The sequence below is a fragment of the Loxodonta africana genome, chromosome 2, assembly GCF_030014295.1.
Source record: "Loxodonta africana isolate mLoxAfr1 chromosome 2, mLoxAfr1.hap2, whole genome shotgun sequence".
In the NCBI taxonomy this organism is placed as follows: Eukaryota; Metazoa; Chordata; class Mammalia; order Proboscidea; family Elephantidae; genus Loxodonta; species Loxodonta africana.
Window position 1 is genome coordinate 57,476,259 of NC_087343.1, and position 17,897 is coordinate 57,494,155.

General features: G+C 41.3%; 1 protein-coding gene across 2 annotated transcripts in view; it reads right to left on the minus strand.

Moving 5' to 3' along the window:
- Window positions 1-17,443, minus strand: part of ARL15 (ADP ribosylation factor like GTPase 15) — a 528,587-nt gene extending 511,144 nt beyond the window's left edge. The window contains exon 1 of one of the 2 annotated variants that reach the window (XR_010318523.1): window positions 15,847-17,443. Coding sequence is in view for 1 of the 2 variants with exons in the window: in XM_010588142.3 (XP_010586444.1) it covers window positions 15,847-15,894 (48 nt within the window). In the remaining variant the exon portion in view is untranslated. The remainder of the gene's footprint in view (window positions 1-15,846) is intronic. The other variant, XM_010588142.3, reaches the window with a different exon arrangement.
- Between the last annotated feature and the right edge of the window lie 454 nt (window positions 17,444-17,897).

Consider the following 17,897-nt stretch of genomic DNA (forward strand, 5'->3'; position numbering starts at 1 on the left):
TCTGCTCAAAGCCCCTACCCCACCAATACTTCAGTCACTCACAGCAAAATGACCTAACATTCTACTTCATCAGCATTAAAACCATCTCAACCCAGCCCTGTTTAAAAAGGAACATGACCCCTCAACCTCCTCTCCCCTCCAGCTTCAGCCTCATCTTTCTTCTCTTTCACAGTGAAATTTCTCCAAAGACTTCACTGCAATAACGTCATTCCCTCACATCCCGTTCTTCCCCTAATCTGCACCTTCCTCCCAGCCAGACCTCTGAAAGAGCTCAGGCCAAGGTCACCACTGACGTGAATCCAGTGATCAATTTTCAGTCATTATCTTCTACGACGTCTGAGCAACATTTAACACAATTGGCCACCTCTTCCTAGAAACAGTCTTCCTCCTCAGCCTGCCAGACATATTCTCCAGGTTTACTTCCAACCTCTCAGTTCCCTCTCTGGCTCCTTTTTGGATTCCTCTTCTCCTGTTAATCCCACAAAAACTGAGTGCCTACTGCATGCCAGCATTGACCAAGGCCTGGGCTTCCTCAGAGTGCTCTTCCCATGCTGCACAGTCTACCCTGGGTGAGCTCATACATGGCCAGAGCTTCAGTTATCATCTAAGTGGTTAAGAACCTGAGGTGTTAGCCAGGCCTGAGTTCAAATCCTGACTCCATCATGTCTTGGGCATGACACTCAATTGCTCTAAGCCTCAGTTTTCTAATTTCCAAAATAATAATAGTAAATGAATAATGCAGAAAAACTCTTAGCACTGCCGGTCACATAATATTAATAGCATAATATAACATAACGTAGTATAGTAGTATATAGCAAGTAACACTAAATGTTCGGTATTATTTTAAACTACATCTCCAAACTTCATCTCCTACTTGAAAACCTACTTCCTTGAAATCTCAACTTAGATTTCACACAGGCAACTCAAACTTGGTAACTTCAAAATCAAGCTCTTCAATCTACCTCCCAACCTAGAATTCCTTCAAGTGCTACCTATCACAGTACGTAAGCCCATCACCCACTTCAATATGTGTGGTAGTTTTAAAACATGGTCGTAAACTCTTCAACATTCCTCCCACCAAGAGATGGCATCTTTGTCTCCTGCCCTTGAACCTGAGCATTCCTCTGTGATGGCCTTGATGGACAGAAGGCAGTAGAAATGATGGTGCGTGACTGCTGAGGCTAAGTTAGAAAAGGCCAGGCAGCTTCTGCCAATTTCTTTGGGTACTTCCAGTCTGCAAGTTTTCAGCCACTATGTAAGAAGTCCAACTACTATGAGGCCATAATATAGAAAGACCATATGAAGAGAAAGGCCCAGGAGCCAAAGCTTGTCTAGCTGCTGGCTGTTGGGAGTGTTCTAGCCTAGATACCAGACATATCTGAGAAGATGCCCTAAAATGACCCCAGCCACCCTGGCTGTAACCCCGAGCAAGAACTGCCTGAGCCCAGGCAACCCCCAGATTCTTGAGTAAAATAAATTACTGTGATAGTTTGAAGCCACTGTTTTGGGATAGTTCGTTACTCAGTAATAGATAACCAGAACAATGCCCAAATCGAAAATCTGAGAATTCTTCTGTTACCTCTGTTCTCATTTTCCACATCCAGTTACAAAACTGTCAATTCTTAAATGTTGCTTAAATCCATCAACTTTTCTGCATTGTTGCTATCCTTACCTGATTGGGAACACCGTTGTAACTTTTCTGCATTTTTGCTATCCTTACCTGATTGTGAACACCGTCGTCTCACTCCTAGATCAGGACCTCTTCCTAACTGATCTTCTTGCTCCAGTCTGACCTCCTTTTCCAATCCTTTATTATATTGCCCCCAGATCTGACCACATCACTCCAGGCAAACTTTTAGAGTTCCCATGATGTGTCCCTGGCTGGGCTCTGAAGCTTCATGTCTAGCCATGGTCCTAACCCTTCTCCAGTCACACTGAGCCCTTGGAGTTCCTTGAAGTCATAGTTTTCATCCCCAAATCTCAGCACAAGCTGTTCCCTCTGCCTGTCCTTGGTCCTACCTGTCACCAGGCCAACACGACCTCAATGTTGCAGACTGAAAATGACTCCTCTGGGAAGCTTTTCTGAGCTCCCAAGTCTAGGGGTAGGTTCGCCCATCATGTGCTCCCTTAAAAAAGAAAAAGAAAAAAACACGGCTGCGGAGTACATTCTGACTCATAGCGACCCTATAGGACACAGCAGAACTCCACATAGGGTTTCCAAGGCAGTCATCTTTATAGAAGCAGAATGCCACATCTTTCTTTCGTGGAGCAGCTGGTTCAAACTGCTGACCTTTTGGTTAGCAGTCAAGTGCTTAACCACTGTGCCACCAAGCCTCCTTATGTGCTCCCTTAGTAATCTTTATTTTCTTCCATATAGAAAGATACAAAATTATATTTTGCCCCTCCAAAACATAATTGCTTATTTTACACCTCTTTTGACAAGACTGTAATTTTCTTAAGAGCAGGCCATATCTTACTCGTGTATCCTTACTGCCCATGACAGCACTAGAACATAAAAGTCTTATTTAAGAAAAAAAAAAAAAAGAGCGGTTGAGTGAATAAATAATAAATAATTTAACTTTATAATGACTTAAAGAATTAGAAAAAATGGAAAGATGAACAGCTTTCCAGAAAGGATATAAGATGACTAAGAAAAAAATTAAAATAAGAGAGACATTTGAGATCATCTAACCAATCCCATCATTTTACAGCTGTAGAAGACTGAAGTAAGTAAAATTGACTAGTTTGCCTAAGCTCCCACACTCGGTGGCAAGGCCAGAAATTGAATCAGTGGGCTGACTGACTCCCAAGCTACCTTCTCAAATTCTATTAGCAACATCAGAATTTTCAAACAAATCACATAATTGAATAATACAATGTGGGAGTTTCAGAACATTGCCAAATACAGTAAAACCTGTGAAAGCTGGAACCTGTGTAAGGGGGAAACCTGTCAGAGAAGGAAAGCTCAAATATTTTCCACTAAATAGCGACAGAAAGTGGTGACTACACCCTGTCAAAGGTGGAAAACTTGCAAGGCTCAGAGAAACAAGGCAGTCCAGTCAAGTTCCGGCTCTCAGAGATTTAATGTAAAGTCTCCAAACTAAAAAAAAAAAAAAAAAAAAATCTGCCTTACATTCTTTCTTATATTGTTCTAGTTTCTAGTCAAGGAGCCTGGCGGCACAATGGTTAAGCACTCAGCTGCTAACCAAAAGGTTGGCGGTTAGAACACACCAGATGCTCCACAGGAGAAAAGACCTGGGGACCTGCACCTGTAAAGATTACGGCCTAGGACATCCTACAGGGAAGTTTAACTCTGTCATATTTGAGCTTGAGTTGGAATCAACTCAAAGGCACACAACAACAGTGTCTAATAATTTGGACGTAGCTCTGGGCAACTCTAAATTTCTGTGGAGTACACACCCCCAGAAGGGCTAAATGAAATGACTTACAACATGAAGTATTGATGAGGATGTGGAGTTACTGTAACTAATAATTTGTACAATCACCTAGGAAAAATGTTTGCCAATATTTTGTAAACTTAAACATACATATACCCTATGGCCCTATAATTCCACTCCTGGGTACATGCCCAACAGAAATGAGAGCTTATTTTTCACCAAAAACATACACAAGAATGTTTTTAGCAGCTTTATTCCAAATATCCAAAAGCTGGAAACAATATAAATGCCATCAAAACAAAATGGATAAATAATGGTATATTTACACAATAAAAAAACAATGAAAAAGAACAAACCACTGATTCATGAAAACAACATGGATGAATCTCATAATGATATGGAATGAAAGAAATCACACACAAAAGAATACACACTTGTGATTCCATTTATATGGATCTCAAAAGCAGACAAAAGTAATCTATGGGAATACTGGTTGGAACGGGTCACAAGGGAACCTTCTGGAGTATTAGAAATTTTTACATCTTCATCTGGGGGTTACAAGGTACAGGTACACATAAATTCATCTGGCTATACCTTTAAGACTTGTGCACTTTAATGTATGCCAAGTTATACCTAAATTTTCAAAAAAAAAAAAAAAAGACAACAATTTCTTTGGGTGAATAAAAATTTTAATAAAAAAAAAGATGGGTGGACATTAGCTTTATATAACACCTTATGTTCATGTAGTACTTTGTATACATTATTCCATTCAACTCTCAAAAAACCTTGTTAAAGTTTTTTTATATAAATAAGATTCTCAGATCACTTAAAAATCAAAATTTATACCTTAAAAACTCTCTGAATCAGAAAAGAAGGAATAAAAATTTAAGTGATAATAAAATTAACTTTTACATTCTTCTTGAAACTAGAAGAAAACATTAAATATAAATAAATTGCTGAATAGACCAAAAAAAAAAAAAAAAAAAGTTTGGTCAAGGTCAAGGACAACTTTTTTTAATGCCTGGCTCTTAAAATGTGCAAGAAAGACCGTGTTCTTATATAATGTTTTGTTAAATTACTTCAGAATATAACATTGTGCATTGCCATACTTGAGTCGGGGAAAAAAAAAATCTCCAAGGTGTCACTGATGAAGGAAAAAAATCACGGACAGTACACACGCGCACGCGCGCGCACACACACACACTCACTTTATGTGCATTTGGGCCTTCTGTAGATGCTAATGTATCAAGTCGTATGAGCTCTTATACAAACCAGTATAGAGATTATTACAATGTAATTTTTTTTTAAAGTAGGTTACAGTTTTTATGCTTTTATTAGTGCTAGTTTTCACAGTGGCCCCAATGCTACCTGACTTTTGCAAATGAGGAAATTGTAGCTTATGGTCATTTGTCTTAGACCAAAACCCGTTGCCGTTGACTCGATTCTGACTCATAGACCAGGTTCCCCGTTAAGTGGGATTTTAGAAACAAGTACAGTTTAAATACATTCATACATACAAACTTGAGGACTGGCAAAGGATTGTCATCTTTTTTATTCTGCCAGATAATAACATTTTAAGAGAGAGAGAAAGAGACCCTATCATTCACTTTCATTTCAGAATAGAGAGGATATTTCAATACCCATGAAAAGTTGGGAAGATATAATCTTAAAACTTTTCATTCTACTCTGTCCTTTAGGGTCGCTATGAGCCAGAACTGACTCGACGGCAATGGGTTTTCAATCTGTACATATTTTTTATTACTTTGCAACATTTTCCTGATTTTTCCATTTTCTGTGGACTGAGATTTAGGAAACCTTTATATCACACAGATAATAGGGGGAACACCTGGAATTCACATTAGGACTTCCAAGTCAGTTATTTTTCTTCTCCAACCCAATAATAAAAATATGTACAGATTAAGATTATACAGGTGTCATCAACCTTTCTAACAACTGAGGCAGTTATAATTACTCAATTCTCCCTGACCCTGTTGTTGTTGTTAGTTGCCATCAAGTTGATTCTGACTCATGGTGCTAGGTTTCTTCAACCATAAAACGGGACTCATAATAGCTCCCAGCTCTCAGGGGGCTGTTGGAAGTACTAAATAAATGGTGAACGCATAGTAAGCCCTTCCTGCAGAATCCGACACAGAGTAAATTCTCAATAAACATTAATTATCACTATCACCATCTTCCTGTTACATAGCTTTGATTTAATAAACAGTGGTTGATTATGTCCAGGTGCTGTTCTACGAGCATTACAAATATTAATCAATCAATATCAAAAGCTTTAAAATGTGGGTACCTTTTGACCTGGCAAGTCTATTTCTAGAATGTTATCTTACAGCAAAAATAACCCAAAGGTTTTGAAACACTACATGTAATAGTCTCCCTTTTATAGCTGTACCAGGCACATTAGCATATTAAAGACTCTACAGTAAGAAAACCTGTTTAATTTTGTTTGACCCTGTTCCCCAAACTTACCTGGGGAACTCCTTTTTGCAGTAAGACCCCATTAACATACCAAAGAACTACTGCTCCTTACACTTTAGAATATGTTGTCATAAAAAATACAAAAGTATCTATACGGAATGTTCATTGCAGAGTTATCTGTAACAGCCAAAGCTGGAACGAAACTAAAACATTCAACAAAAAGGTGACTAGTTAAGTAAGTTACATTTTATCAGTATAATGCGGAAAAGAAATTGTTAACATTCTAAGTGAATAAAGCAGGCTACAAAGCTATATATTTATTATGATTCCAGGTTGATTTTCTGCCTGGGCGAGGACTACAGCACAACGTATGTTAACTGATACCTTCGGGTTTCCAGATTACCAAACCAAAACAAAACCAGTTGCCTTCAAGTTGATTCCGACTCATGGCAACTCCGTGTGTGTCAGAGCAGAACCGTGCTCCAGAGAGTTTTCAATGGCTGACGTTTCGGAAGTAAATCTTCAGGTTTTCTTCCAAGGCACCTCTGAGTGGACTTGAACTTCCAATCTTTCAGTTAGCAGCCGAGTGTGTTAACCATTTGCATCACCTTTGCTTCCACTGTGCTTTCCAAATTTCCTTTATTAAGATTTTACTTTAATAATACACATCCTACCAAAATAACCTCAGTCCTTACATGGGCAAGAATATATATATTCAGTGCATGTGTGAAACTAATTAATACATTTACATTTATATGATTAGAAATGACTTATGTAAGCTGAAAAACATAAACTGACAAATCATAATAAAGACTAAAATTCACATAATAAAATCTCATTAAACAACTTCTATGATTCATGTGTGGTACTAAAAGCAAGTGCTCATATACACACACACAAAAAAGCCATGCCGCAAAATGAATTTTTAGTCTCTTCTGGGAACTTTTCACAAAATACAAATTAAGATCTCTACATATAAAACTTGAATTGGTACTATCCAAACCAAAAACATATAAAAATATATACTGAACTACAGGCAAACAACATTAATCTCAAAACATTATGAAGGAGGGAAAAAGCAACTTTCAAAAAGATAAGGACAGTATGTTATCACTTCTGTAAAATCTACAATACACATAACACAATACTATATCTTGCTTATGCATACATAATAAAAGTGCAAAAGCACACATGAGAATGATACAACTAGCACTGGGTGGGAGGGGGACAGCATGGGCAAAGTGGGATACTTTAGCTGCATCCTTAAAATTCCATAGCCTTAGGAAAAAAAAAAAAAGGAAAAGAGTTTTGATGTAAAAATGGCACACTGTTAACAACTTTTCAGTCAGAATAGCAGGCAGGTACACAGAAGTCTGCAATATTTTCTGTACTTTCTGAGTGCTTTTAACAATTAATAATTAAACATAAAACTTTGAAAAAATTTTATTTTGTTTTAGTTTTTGACTTCACGTCTAGATTGAATGGGAACAGGTACAGTCTTATGTGCCTCAATCGTTTAGTCCTGGGATGTCTCCAGACTGTCATTCCCTTGCCCCAAGTGCGGGAGCTATCTCCTTGGAAAAAGAGCCCAAAGCAATCGTTCACCAGGACACAATTCCAAGGAGATAAGTCCTCAACTCTGAGAGAAGCAGTCCAGAAGTCAGAATAGTTCCCAGCAAATCCAAGTACAAAAAAAACCCTGATAAATGAGATTATCCTGCAAATCCAACTTCCCCAATGTTTAGTTACTATCAAAATCATGAAGGTGCGTTTGGCTGTGAGCCAAAAAACAGAATACACAACACCAAAGTTTATGCAAAAGAGTAGAAGAGAGAGTGAGCAGCCAAGAAAAGTAAAATTTGTAAGCAAACTCTGAGCACAAGGTACAAACCCAGGCAGATTCCTCAGCAGGAACTGTCTTGTAACCAAGTTCCTGGGAGGGCCTCCCTAGATTCATACCTAGTTCTGACACTCCACTGGTCTCATGATCCCGGCCAGTACTAACCTTCTCAGAGCCTCAAGTTTCCTCTTCTGTAAGTCAGTAATGTATGGTTAACAGAACTGTGGGAAGAATTAAATTAGGTGGTGCAGATAAAGCATTTGTTCCGTACTTGGAACATAGTCCCCTATATACCAGGCACCACAATGACTTCTGGTGATGAACTGGTGATCAAGACGGTCAAGGATCTGGTACTAATACAAGTTACACACTCAGATGACAGCCACTGCCCTGGGGTCATCCAAGGGACATCTGCTTGCCTTCAATACTTAAAGTCAGGACTGGCTACATAAATTTATGGATCCCAGTACAAAATGAAGATGTAAAGTCCCTTGCTCAAAAATTATTAACTTCAAGATGGAATCAGCACACACACACACACACACACACACACACACAAACACATCATTAATTCAATTTGTGAGACTCCAGAGTCTTGTTACCCACAATGCAGTTATCGGCCCTTCCCTAAAAATCTGTCCCTCTCTCCAGTCTACCTTGGAAACAAACCCTTTAGTGTGGAAGTCATCAGGGGACTCTGCCCAAATGAAGTCCCGAAAAAAACAGGCTGCTTGGGGCCTGGTGTCTGCTGGGGACAGCCCTACTTCCCAGGCAGCGCTTGGGAATGGAACGTAACAGATTTAGACAGCCAACCGTATCTGAGACTCAGTGGTCTCTTCAAAAGAAAACGGGGGTGTGCGGCAGGCAGGAACATGCCCTTGAAGTGACACCAGGTGCTGAAGGTAACAGGTTTGCCTGAAAACTCATTTGTGGTCACTTAATAGAACATTCGCTGCTGAAGATTACCTTAGTGACCAGAGTAGGACACTGTGGGGTGGGAAGGTTAGTTCTCTTTCTACCCAGCTGTCTCCATAAGTGGCAGAGGCCGAATCCTTGAGAACACGGGCATCAGTCAGTCTGTTCACGGCCCAGTGGTCAAGAGCACTTTTCCGCACCTGTTTACTTATGAAGCAGCAAAGTATTAAAAATACACTGCTAAAATTGTAACTGTATTCCCAAAGCTTTAACACCAAGCTGCCTGAGCCTCTGCCCCAGCATAAAAGAGAATGGTCTCCACTTCCCCAGGGGAAGGCAGTAGAGAGGCACAGGCCTGAGGCCGCAATCCCAGCTGTATTACTTGCCATCTGTGTGAACTTGGAGAAATTGCGCAACCTCTCTAAGCCTCGGTTTAAATGCCATTATGTGTGGAAAGTGCTTACTACATTGTCTGGCATGCAGTAAGAGCTCAATGAATACTAACTGATTTCACTCTCCAAATTATACCTCATAGTATGTTCTCTGCTACAACTCACACTACAAAACTTGGGCAACAGGCGGTAATATAAGGTCAGGAACCATACAGTTAATACTTTTATAGAAAAGTCCTGCCTAATGGTATAAAAATTCTTAAAACTCTTTTGCTATGTGAACTCCAGAGATGGTAGATCACTGTTTATTACGTTTGTGTGATTTTTACCTTATGATTTATGTTATGACTCTTTGCCTCATCCAGTTCAAGTTCAGAATTTAAAATGTTTGTCCTACATCGTTACTTTATAGTCAGTCACAGCAAATACAGCTTGGCATATTCATATTCATTCAGGGTTAAAAACAGCTCAATTTTAAGACAACTGAAGACCATATGAAATCACAGGTGTATGTTTCCTCCTCTTTTTTGAATGGGCTCATTTACAAAAACAAGGGACACCCTCAGTGAGATGATGGATTGACACAACAGCTACCATGTACTTAAATGTACCAACAATCATGAGGACAGCACAGGATCGGGCAACATTTCACTCTGTTCTACATAAGGTCACCATGAATCAGAGCCCACTTGGGGGCAACTAACAACAACAGAACAATTTGAGGTACATCATGAGTTTCTGTTCTTGGTTGGTTAGTTAGTTTATAGCCTGTGAATGGTGTTGGATTTGTGTTGATTCATTCACCTTCTCATGATCTTCCCCCACTGAGGCAGACATATTTATTATGATAGGTACAGCCTATGACCAACAAACTAGGCCAAGTTCACCAGTCTAGTATCAGTTGCCATGGAGTCAACTCTTGACTCATGGTGACCCCATGTGTATCAGCGTAGTTAAAGGTGTGTGCTCCACAGGGTTTTCAATAGCAGATTCTTCAGAAGTGGATCACCAGGCTTTTATTCCAAGGCACCTCTGGGTGAACTCAAACCTCCAACCTTTTGCTTGGTAGCCCAGCGCATTAACCATTAGCATCACCCAGGGATTCCTAACCAGTCCATCAAGGAAAAAACATCTAGAACTCAGACCTTTTTTTTTTTTTTGCATTGGGCAAATCTGCTGCAAAAGACCTCTTTAAAGTATTAATAAGCAAAGATGTCGCTTTGAGGACTAAGGTGCACCAGACCCAAGCCATGGTGTTTTCAATCATCTCATATGCATGCAAAAGCTGGAAAATGAATAAGGAAGACTGAAGAAGAATTGATGCATCTGAATATACCATGGACTGCCAAAAGAACAAAAAAATCTATCCTGGAAGAAGTACAGCCCGAATGCTCCTTAGAAGCAAGGATGCTTGGACATGTTACCAGGAGGGACCAGCCCCTGCAGAAGGACATCATGCTTGGTAAAGTAGGGGGTCAGCAAAAGAAAGGACCACCCTCAAGGAGATGGGCTGACACAGTGGTTGCAGTGATGGGCTCAAGAACAGCAACGAACGTGAGGCTGGCCCAGGATAGTGCAGTGGTCTGCTCTGTTGTATACAGGGTCACTATGAGTCAGAACCAACTCAATGGCACCTAACAACAACAATAAATTCAAGATTAAACAAGCATTTTTACTTGTCACATTCTCAAGTCTAACGTTGCATTTTAGTTCATAATAAAAAAAAATAAGACATATAAAATATGAGAGAAAAATACCAGAAAGCAAAGAAGTGCATCACAAGCTGCCATCCTCCCCTAGGTGCCCTGCCTGACCTGCCCTGCCACAGGTCCCCGTACAGCCACGCTCCAGCCAGTCTGGTGGCCAAGAAGGACGTCATAGGTAGGGGTTCATCACCCATGACTTTTAGGGTCATGCACAAAGCAGGGGTTCAATAAATATTTGTTCAGTGGATTAATGAAAATAACAGAATGAAGACTTATTTTTATAGGTACTAAACAATCCTCATGAGAGTCTTATGATTTCCTGCTTGTTGATGACCAAACCCCAATCTTTCCATATTTTGAGAGAATAGTTTAAAAGGTAGCCTAATACTTACCACTGAGTGGCAGTAGTCATTCCATGGGAGGCATAAGAATAACATCAAATACCAGCAATAAAATCACAATACATGAACATTTTATATTTCAAAAGCAACGTGTTGTCTATAAATCACTTTCTCATTAATCATCATAGGCATTATACGGAAATATACCAAATCTTATTGCTGTTTTTTTGATGGCAGAAGGGGGAAAAAGGTGAAATCCAGAGCAAACCAACCGTAAGTCAAGAATAAAAAGAAACTTATGAACTGAAAGGAACCTGGTTGCTGATCTTGTCCAACCTCCCAGGAAAACCTGGTTAAACATGTTTTTCTCTTTCATTATAACTGGACTATGTTCTCCTACCTTATTCAAAAAGCTCTGCACATCATCTTACTAATTCTACCTGTCAGAAGAGAAATGGAGCAAGATGCTGGTACTGCCTGTTAGAACAGCAACAAAACCTTTCCTTTCAGGCTTGACAGGTATGAACACGGCCTTTAAACCTCATTATGGAGAAAAAAAAGGAAGGGCCGGTGTGTTTTCTCCTAGGAAAATTCCTTTATCAACTGGCAAAAAGAGATCTTGATTTTTAAATTGCCACCCAGGCTAAACAAATCACATCTGATAATCTTAAAGTTAAGAGTAAAGAATACCTTCTGCATTCCACAAAACCAAACGCCTAATCCAAATAGATTTTATCTTGGCTCAGTTTAGAAGCTGGTGAGAAAAAGTAGAATTGTCCCTTCATGTCATATCCATTCAGTTCAACAAATAAATGTCCTACCACGCGCCAGTACCATGCTAGGCAGGCGGTGGGTGATACATGTAATTATTTAGGATTAGCCAGTCACCACATATTTCCCTGAACTAAATGCATTAAAACAAAAGTTACCATAGAGTCGATTCCTACTCATGGCGATCCCATGTGTTCCAGAGCAAAACTGTGCCCCACAGGGTTTCCACAGCTGTGACCTTGAAAGTAGATCACCAGGCCTTTCTTCCTAGGTGTCTCTGGACAGATCTGAACCACCAACCAGTTGGTTAGTAGCCAAACAGTTAAAAACCCTGTCTTAAACATTAAGGGACTGTCCCTCACTTTATCTATCATCTCTAAAGAAGAGTACTTCTTTTAAGTTAAGAAATCAATAGCAACCTCTGAAATAGATTCTTCATCTGTTTTAGGATCTCAATCCTATTAAAAGCTGTTAAAAATAGCACCTCCATCCTTCTCTCACTTGTCTTCCCTTCTGCTCTCCTCCACATGAAAAGGTTAAGTGATGATATCCAGTCCAAAGAACAATGGACAATGCATACACAAAGCTCCCTCCTTCAACTTCCAACAGCAGCAAGAAAGTCAAACACGGATTTAAGAAAAAGAAGACACACACCATTATTTCTGTCAAGTGTATAAACAGGGCACTTACTCTAGTCCACAAACTCAGCAAAATCTGAAGAATCAAACTTGTAATGAAAATAAGCCTTTTTTCTAAGTAGTAAGTGAAAGAAGTACAGCCAGAGCCCTCCTTGTAAACAAAGATGGCGAGACTTCATCTCACATACTTTGGACATGTTATCAGAAGGGACCAGTTCCCGGAGAAGGACATCATGCTTGGTAAGGTAGAGGGGTCAGTGAACAAGAAGAAAACCCTCAATGGCATGGACTGACACGGTGGCTGGAACAATGGGCTCAAGCATAACAATGACTGTGAGGACAGCGCAGGTCTAGGCAGTATTTAGTTCTGTTGTACACAGGGTCACTATGAGTGACTGACTTGATGGCACCTAATAACAACAAGTAAAAGAACCTGGGAATTAATTTAACTCTAAAATAAGATCACAGATACTGTCAAATAAGTTTTTATTTTTCAGAAATGGGTTTTTCATAACCATCATAAAGGTTCTGCATGAGGAAACAAGTCAATCTGAAAGAAGAAAGCAATGGTCTGTGGCATATCATTTTCTCTGAAAGTTAGTAGGCAAAACGTAAATACAAAAAGATCACCTCAGGAGGAGTGTTTTTGTTTGTGTGTGTTTTTTATTTTTTCAGTCCAATCTCAGTTAAAACTGGGCTTAATGCTTAAGGATCTTCTTAAACCTTTTGATATGAGATACTTTGCACACTCAAACACTGAACTGTTTCCTTTATGATTTATTTCCTCACCTCCAATAATCATCCAAATAATGCTTTGTTGAAGAAGAACTGACACATTTGAATTAGGGTATTGGCAAAGATATACTGTGGCCTATAGAAGAATGAACAAATCTGTCTTGGAAGAAGTATAACCAGAACACTCCTTAGAAGTCTGGATAGTAAGAACCTCTCATGTACTTTGGACATGTTTTTAGGAGGCACTGATCTGTCTTGGAAGAAGCAAGGATGCTCTTTAGAAGCAAGGATGGCAAGACTGCGTCTCACATACTTTGGACACGTTGTCAGGAAGGATCTGTCCCTGGAGAAGGACATCATGCTTGGTAAAGTAGAGCATCAGTGAAAGAAAGGAAGACCCTCAATGAGATGGACTGACACAGTAGCTGCAACAACGGGCTCAAGCACAACGACTGTGAGGATGGTGCAGGACCACAGGATCAGTTGTATGAGGGGTCACTATGAGCTGGAAATGAGTCCATGGCACCTAACAACAACATTGCTTTGTTATTTTTTATGGGAATGTTACACCACACTTGTCATTTTTTTAAAAAAGCAAAGTTAAGGTAACAAAATAATGATTTTTTAAAACAAGCTAACCTAGTGTGGGGGGCGTGACAGGTAAAACACGATAGAATGTCAAGTTTGGGATCCATTATTTTGACACCAAACTGATAGTAAGCTGGCAAAGAAATTAACCTACTTTTCGGGTAAACTGGAGCCCCACAAACATTCATCTAAACCCTGGTGGTGTAGTGTTTAAGTGCTACGCTGCTAACCAAAGGGTCGGCAGTTCAAATCCACCAGGCCCTCCTTGGAAACTCTATGGGGCAGTTCTACTCTGTCCCATAGGGTCGCTATGAGTCGGAATCGACTCAATGGCACTGGGTTTGGCGGTTTTTGGTTTATCTAGAGGTTAATCTGAATAATTAACCAGTGTTTCAATATTGTTTTCACTAAGTGTTTTGGTAGGTTTGGCACCTCAAAGATAGCTTTGATGCAATTTGTACATTTAAAACACACTTAGTGCAAAAAGAAATTAATAAAATGATCAGAACCACTTGATTTTCTCTTTAGGAACTAAGTATCCAAAATTAGCTTTGAATAGTAGGGGTAATGTTGCTCTTTCCTACTTGGCAATTATCCTCAATAATTTTGGCTTTAATTTGGGCATAGCGCTGTATTTTACAAGACAAGCTACAAATTAACCAGTTATTTAACTTAGAAAATAATCTTTCAGTCACATTAGGCAACTCTCTTAACCTACAGGGCACTTTACATTTTACAGCATGCTTTTTATCAGATAATACGCTTAATGGTAGTGGGTGGATACCGTCCCTCTATCACAAACAGACGAAGTTAGTGCCATCAGCAAAAGAACAACAAAACAGAATTTGAACTCGGAATTTTTGACTCTGGTGAGCGCTCACCTACAAGGTCAAGTTTTAACTGCAGTGATGATCCTCCCTCAGGAGAGCCATACAGCTTTAGGGGAAACATATTCTTCATGTAAACTAAAATAAGCCCAAGTACACTTAACAACACTACAAAGCCAGTCATTGTCCAACATTCCTTTATCAGGAAAGCATCCACAGTCTTTCTTGGTACAGCCTAAAGTGTAATTCCTAGAAGGCACTGGCAAATCTCTGCCAGGCCAGCCTGCAGTAGAAAACCCGTGCATGTGTCCAACAAGATGACAGGAGGGCCAGTGTTTTTAACTCTGCTTCAACTCAGCCTTGCAATAGCGGTTCTGGCTCACACGGTAAACATAGTAATTGCATAGGATTTGACACAGCCAATGTAAATGCCGATTCCCTTGACCACAGACATGCAGCTCTGGGGAAATATAATTTCTGGAACAATACATGGTACTTGCATAATTGCACAAACGCACAAATCATTTTTTAAAATAATGTTCAGTCTCAGCTCTGCGCTGACACTTTTCCCACCTAAACTTCTCAGTACAAGCCTGGCCTAAAAGCACACTAGGGACCCAATCCATGCACGGGGTAAAAGCAGCATGCACCCACGATCTGAGCCGAACGGTGGGACAATGCCTGCCCAGTCCTGTTCTGGCCGGGTTGCGATGGAGTTTACTCCCGTCTACTTTATGGTAATGTTCTTTTAAAACCCCGCCGCGACCGAGGTCATAGCTTTAGGGATCTAATAACAACCAAATGACCAAGGCTGCCAGGCACTTAGTGAGCCATTCTGGTTATAGCTCTTTAATAGTACCTGGAGTTCTGCTGGAGGGAAAGCGGAAAACTCCTGCTTCCCCGGAAAGAAGTCCCTTACGGGGAGAGCAGAGCGAAGCAAAGACACCGACCGCGGGCAGACGCCCCGCCGCCGCGGCCCCATCTCCCCGGCAGCCCCAGTGCGACCCTCGCCCCGCAGCCCGGCTGGCCCCGGCCGCACCTTTACCTGTCAGTCCCACCATCCCCTCTATGCTGCTGCCCCGCGGCCCCGACGGCCGCCTCTCCGAGTCCCGGGCACAGCTTTTCAGCTGGCTGCAGGAGAAAGAACCCCAAAGGCATCCTATCCCAAAGAAAGAAAAGCAAAGAGGCTGCTCCTCCAGGCGGAGGGACATGGGGCACGTCGGAAGCTGAGAGGCGACATGCCACCCCTGTCCCGCACCTACCAGATAATCCATGTACAGAAACGCCTCAGTTATTCGGAGATCAGACATCCGGCAGTCTAAAGCATCCGGAACGGCTCCGAACCCGGAAAAAAAAAGGAGCGTCTCTGGCTGCGAGCAAGCAGCCCCTGAAAAGCCAGCAACAGCGAAAATAGCCGAGAGCAGCCGAGAAGACGAAGATTACACAAGGGGCGCGGCGATTGGCCGGTCGCGCGAGAAGAAGGAAAGGCTAGTGCTGATTGGCTGCGGGGCCTATAAAAGGCAGGCCAGTGCGGGGGGCTGGAGAGAAGCGCGGGAGAGGCGAGGCTGCTTGCCTCGGTTCGGAGGGTGCAGGGCAGGCGTAGGGCGGCGCAAGCCGAAGAGCCAGCCGGGAAGAGCGGAAAATCGGCAGGTGCTGCCACCGCCGGAGTTGTGTGTGCTTCTGTAGCCTCCTGGTTAGATAAAGCGTAGCAGAGCTCTGTGCTCCTGTACCAGGGAATCTTGGAGTCCCTTCCAGCCCTCCCCAGTAGGAAGCAAGCGTTGCAATGTGGGAGGCGAGGTAGCCACAGACACTTAATGTCTCTTTTGGGAGCGCTTTCTTAAAGGCTCTGCCGTCGCGAAACGGGTACTGCCGGGACGAGAAGTGTGGAAGAGCGTACTTTGTGAACAGGCAAAACTGTACGGGATTCGGGACCCGGAAGACTCCGCTTCACCTTCGTCTTGTGAAACTGCTAAGGCGGACAACTGCTGCCTGATGTCCCTGGGCGTGCACACGCGACACACACAGGAGGCGCCCTCTTATCTGAACTCCAGACTGCCGCCTGCCTGAGAACTCTGTCCACCATGTGAAAGAAAAAAAGTTTAGGGATTCACTGTTGTCAGTTGTAATTCTCAAACACTTGGGAAGAAGAACTCATCAGTTTTTGGCAAGCTTTAAGTCCAGTTACACTGAGCACAAATACAACGCCTCTGAATAAAAGGAGCAATAGAAAAAGAAGCTCTCCGAAAAGATCCGAGTAAAGTAACACTTGTGACCCCATGTCATTTTAAAAGGTAAAAAAAATATGTATGGAGAGATGCACTTGAGACTTGTGCGTTTCTTTAATAACTGGGAAACTGGCATTGGGATTTCACTAATGCTTTGAGCTGAATCAAGTAAGAAGCTGAATAAGAACACTGGGGCTTCAGTATATGAACAACTACACTATACCAGACAACATGCAACATAACAGAGTGAGGTGATTACAGTGACCCTAAGGCGTTAAGGAGAATGGAGGAGAAGGGGATTGCTCTCATCTGTATTATAATTAGAGCTTCCATACAATAACGTTTCAAGAATGAAACATCAACTAAAACCTTTCTGAAGTGATCGCCTGATTGTTTAAATGTTGTTTTACCCACAGCCATCCAGTGGATTCCAATTCATAGTAACCCCATTGAGCTTCTAAGGCTGTAAATCTCTATGGAAGCAGATTGCTATGTCTTTCTCCTGCATAGCGCTTGGTGGTTTCCAACCAACGACCTTTAGCTTAGCGGTGGATCACTTTAACCACTGTGCTACCAGGGCTCCTGACACCTTCCCTTTTTGTATCCCCAGGTAATGAATTTCCAGAGAATAGGTTTGTCTGGGGCTGCCAAAGCCATTCTACTTTTAAGTAGCAGTGGAATTTGCCTAACCATGCAGATAAACCAGGGAGAGTGCAGCCCCTTAGAAAGAGCACAAGGTTGATGAGCCACCTGACTTTTGAGTATGTTATCTAATCTCTCTGAACCTCTTTCCTCAACTGAAAAATGAGAATTCCTACCCCCAGGGTATTTTTGAAGGAACTAGAAGACTGAATATACACAGCACAGAGCTTGGTGTAGAGTGGCTTTATGCCTATCAAGATTACTTTGTTGATTCAATTTACAGATAAGGATGTGTGTATAAATAAAATACTTCTGAAGAAATTCTAAAAGATCTTTCCCCCTATGCAGGCACTAACTAGATTTAATTTTCATTAAGCCGTGAGACCAAATTTTGATTTTTCTTGGCATTCTGTTGTTAAACACGTGCAGGTTTAGAAGAGGTTGTG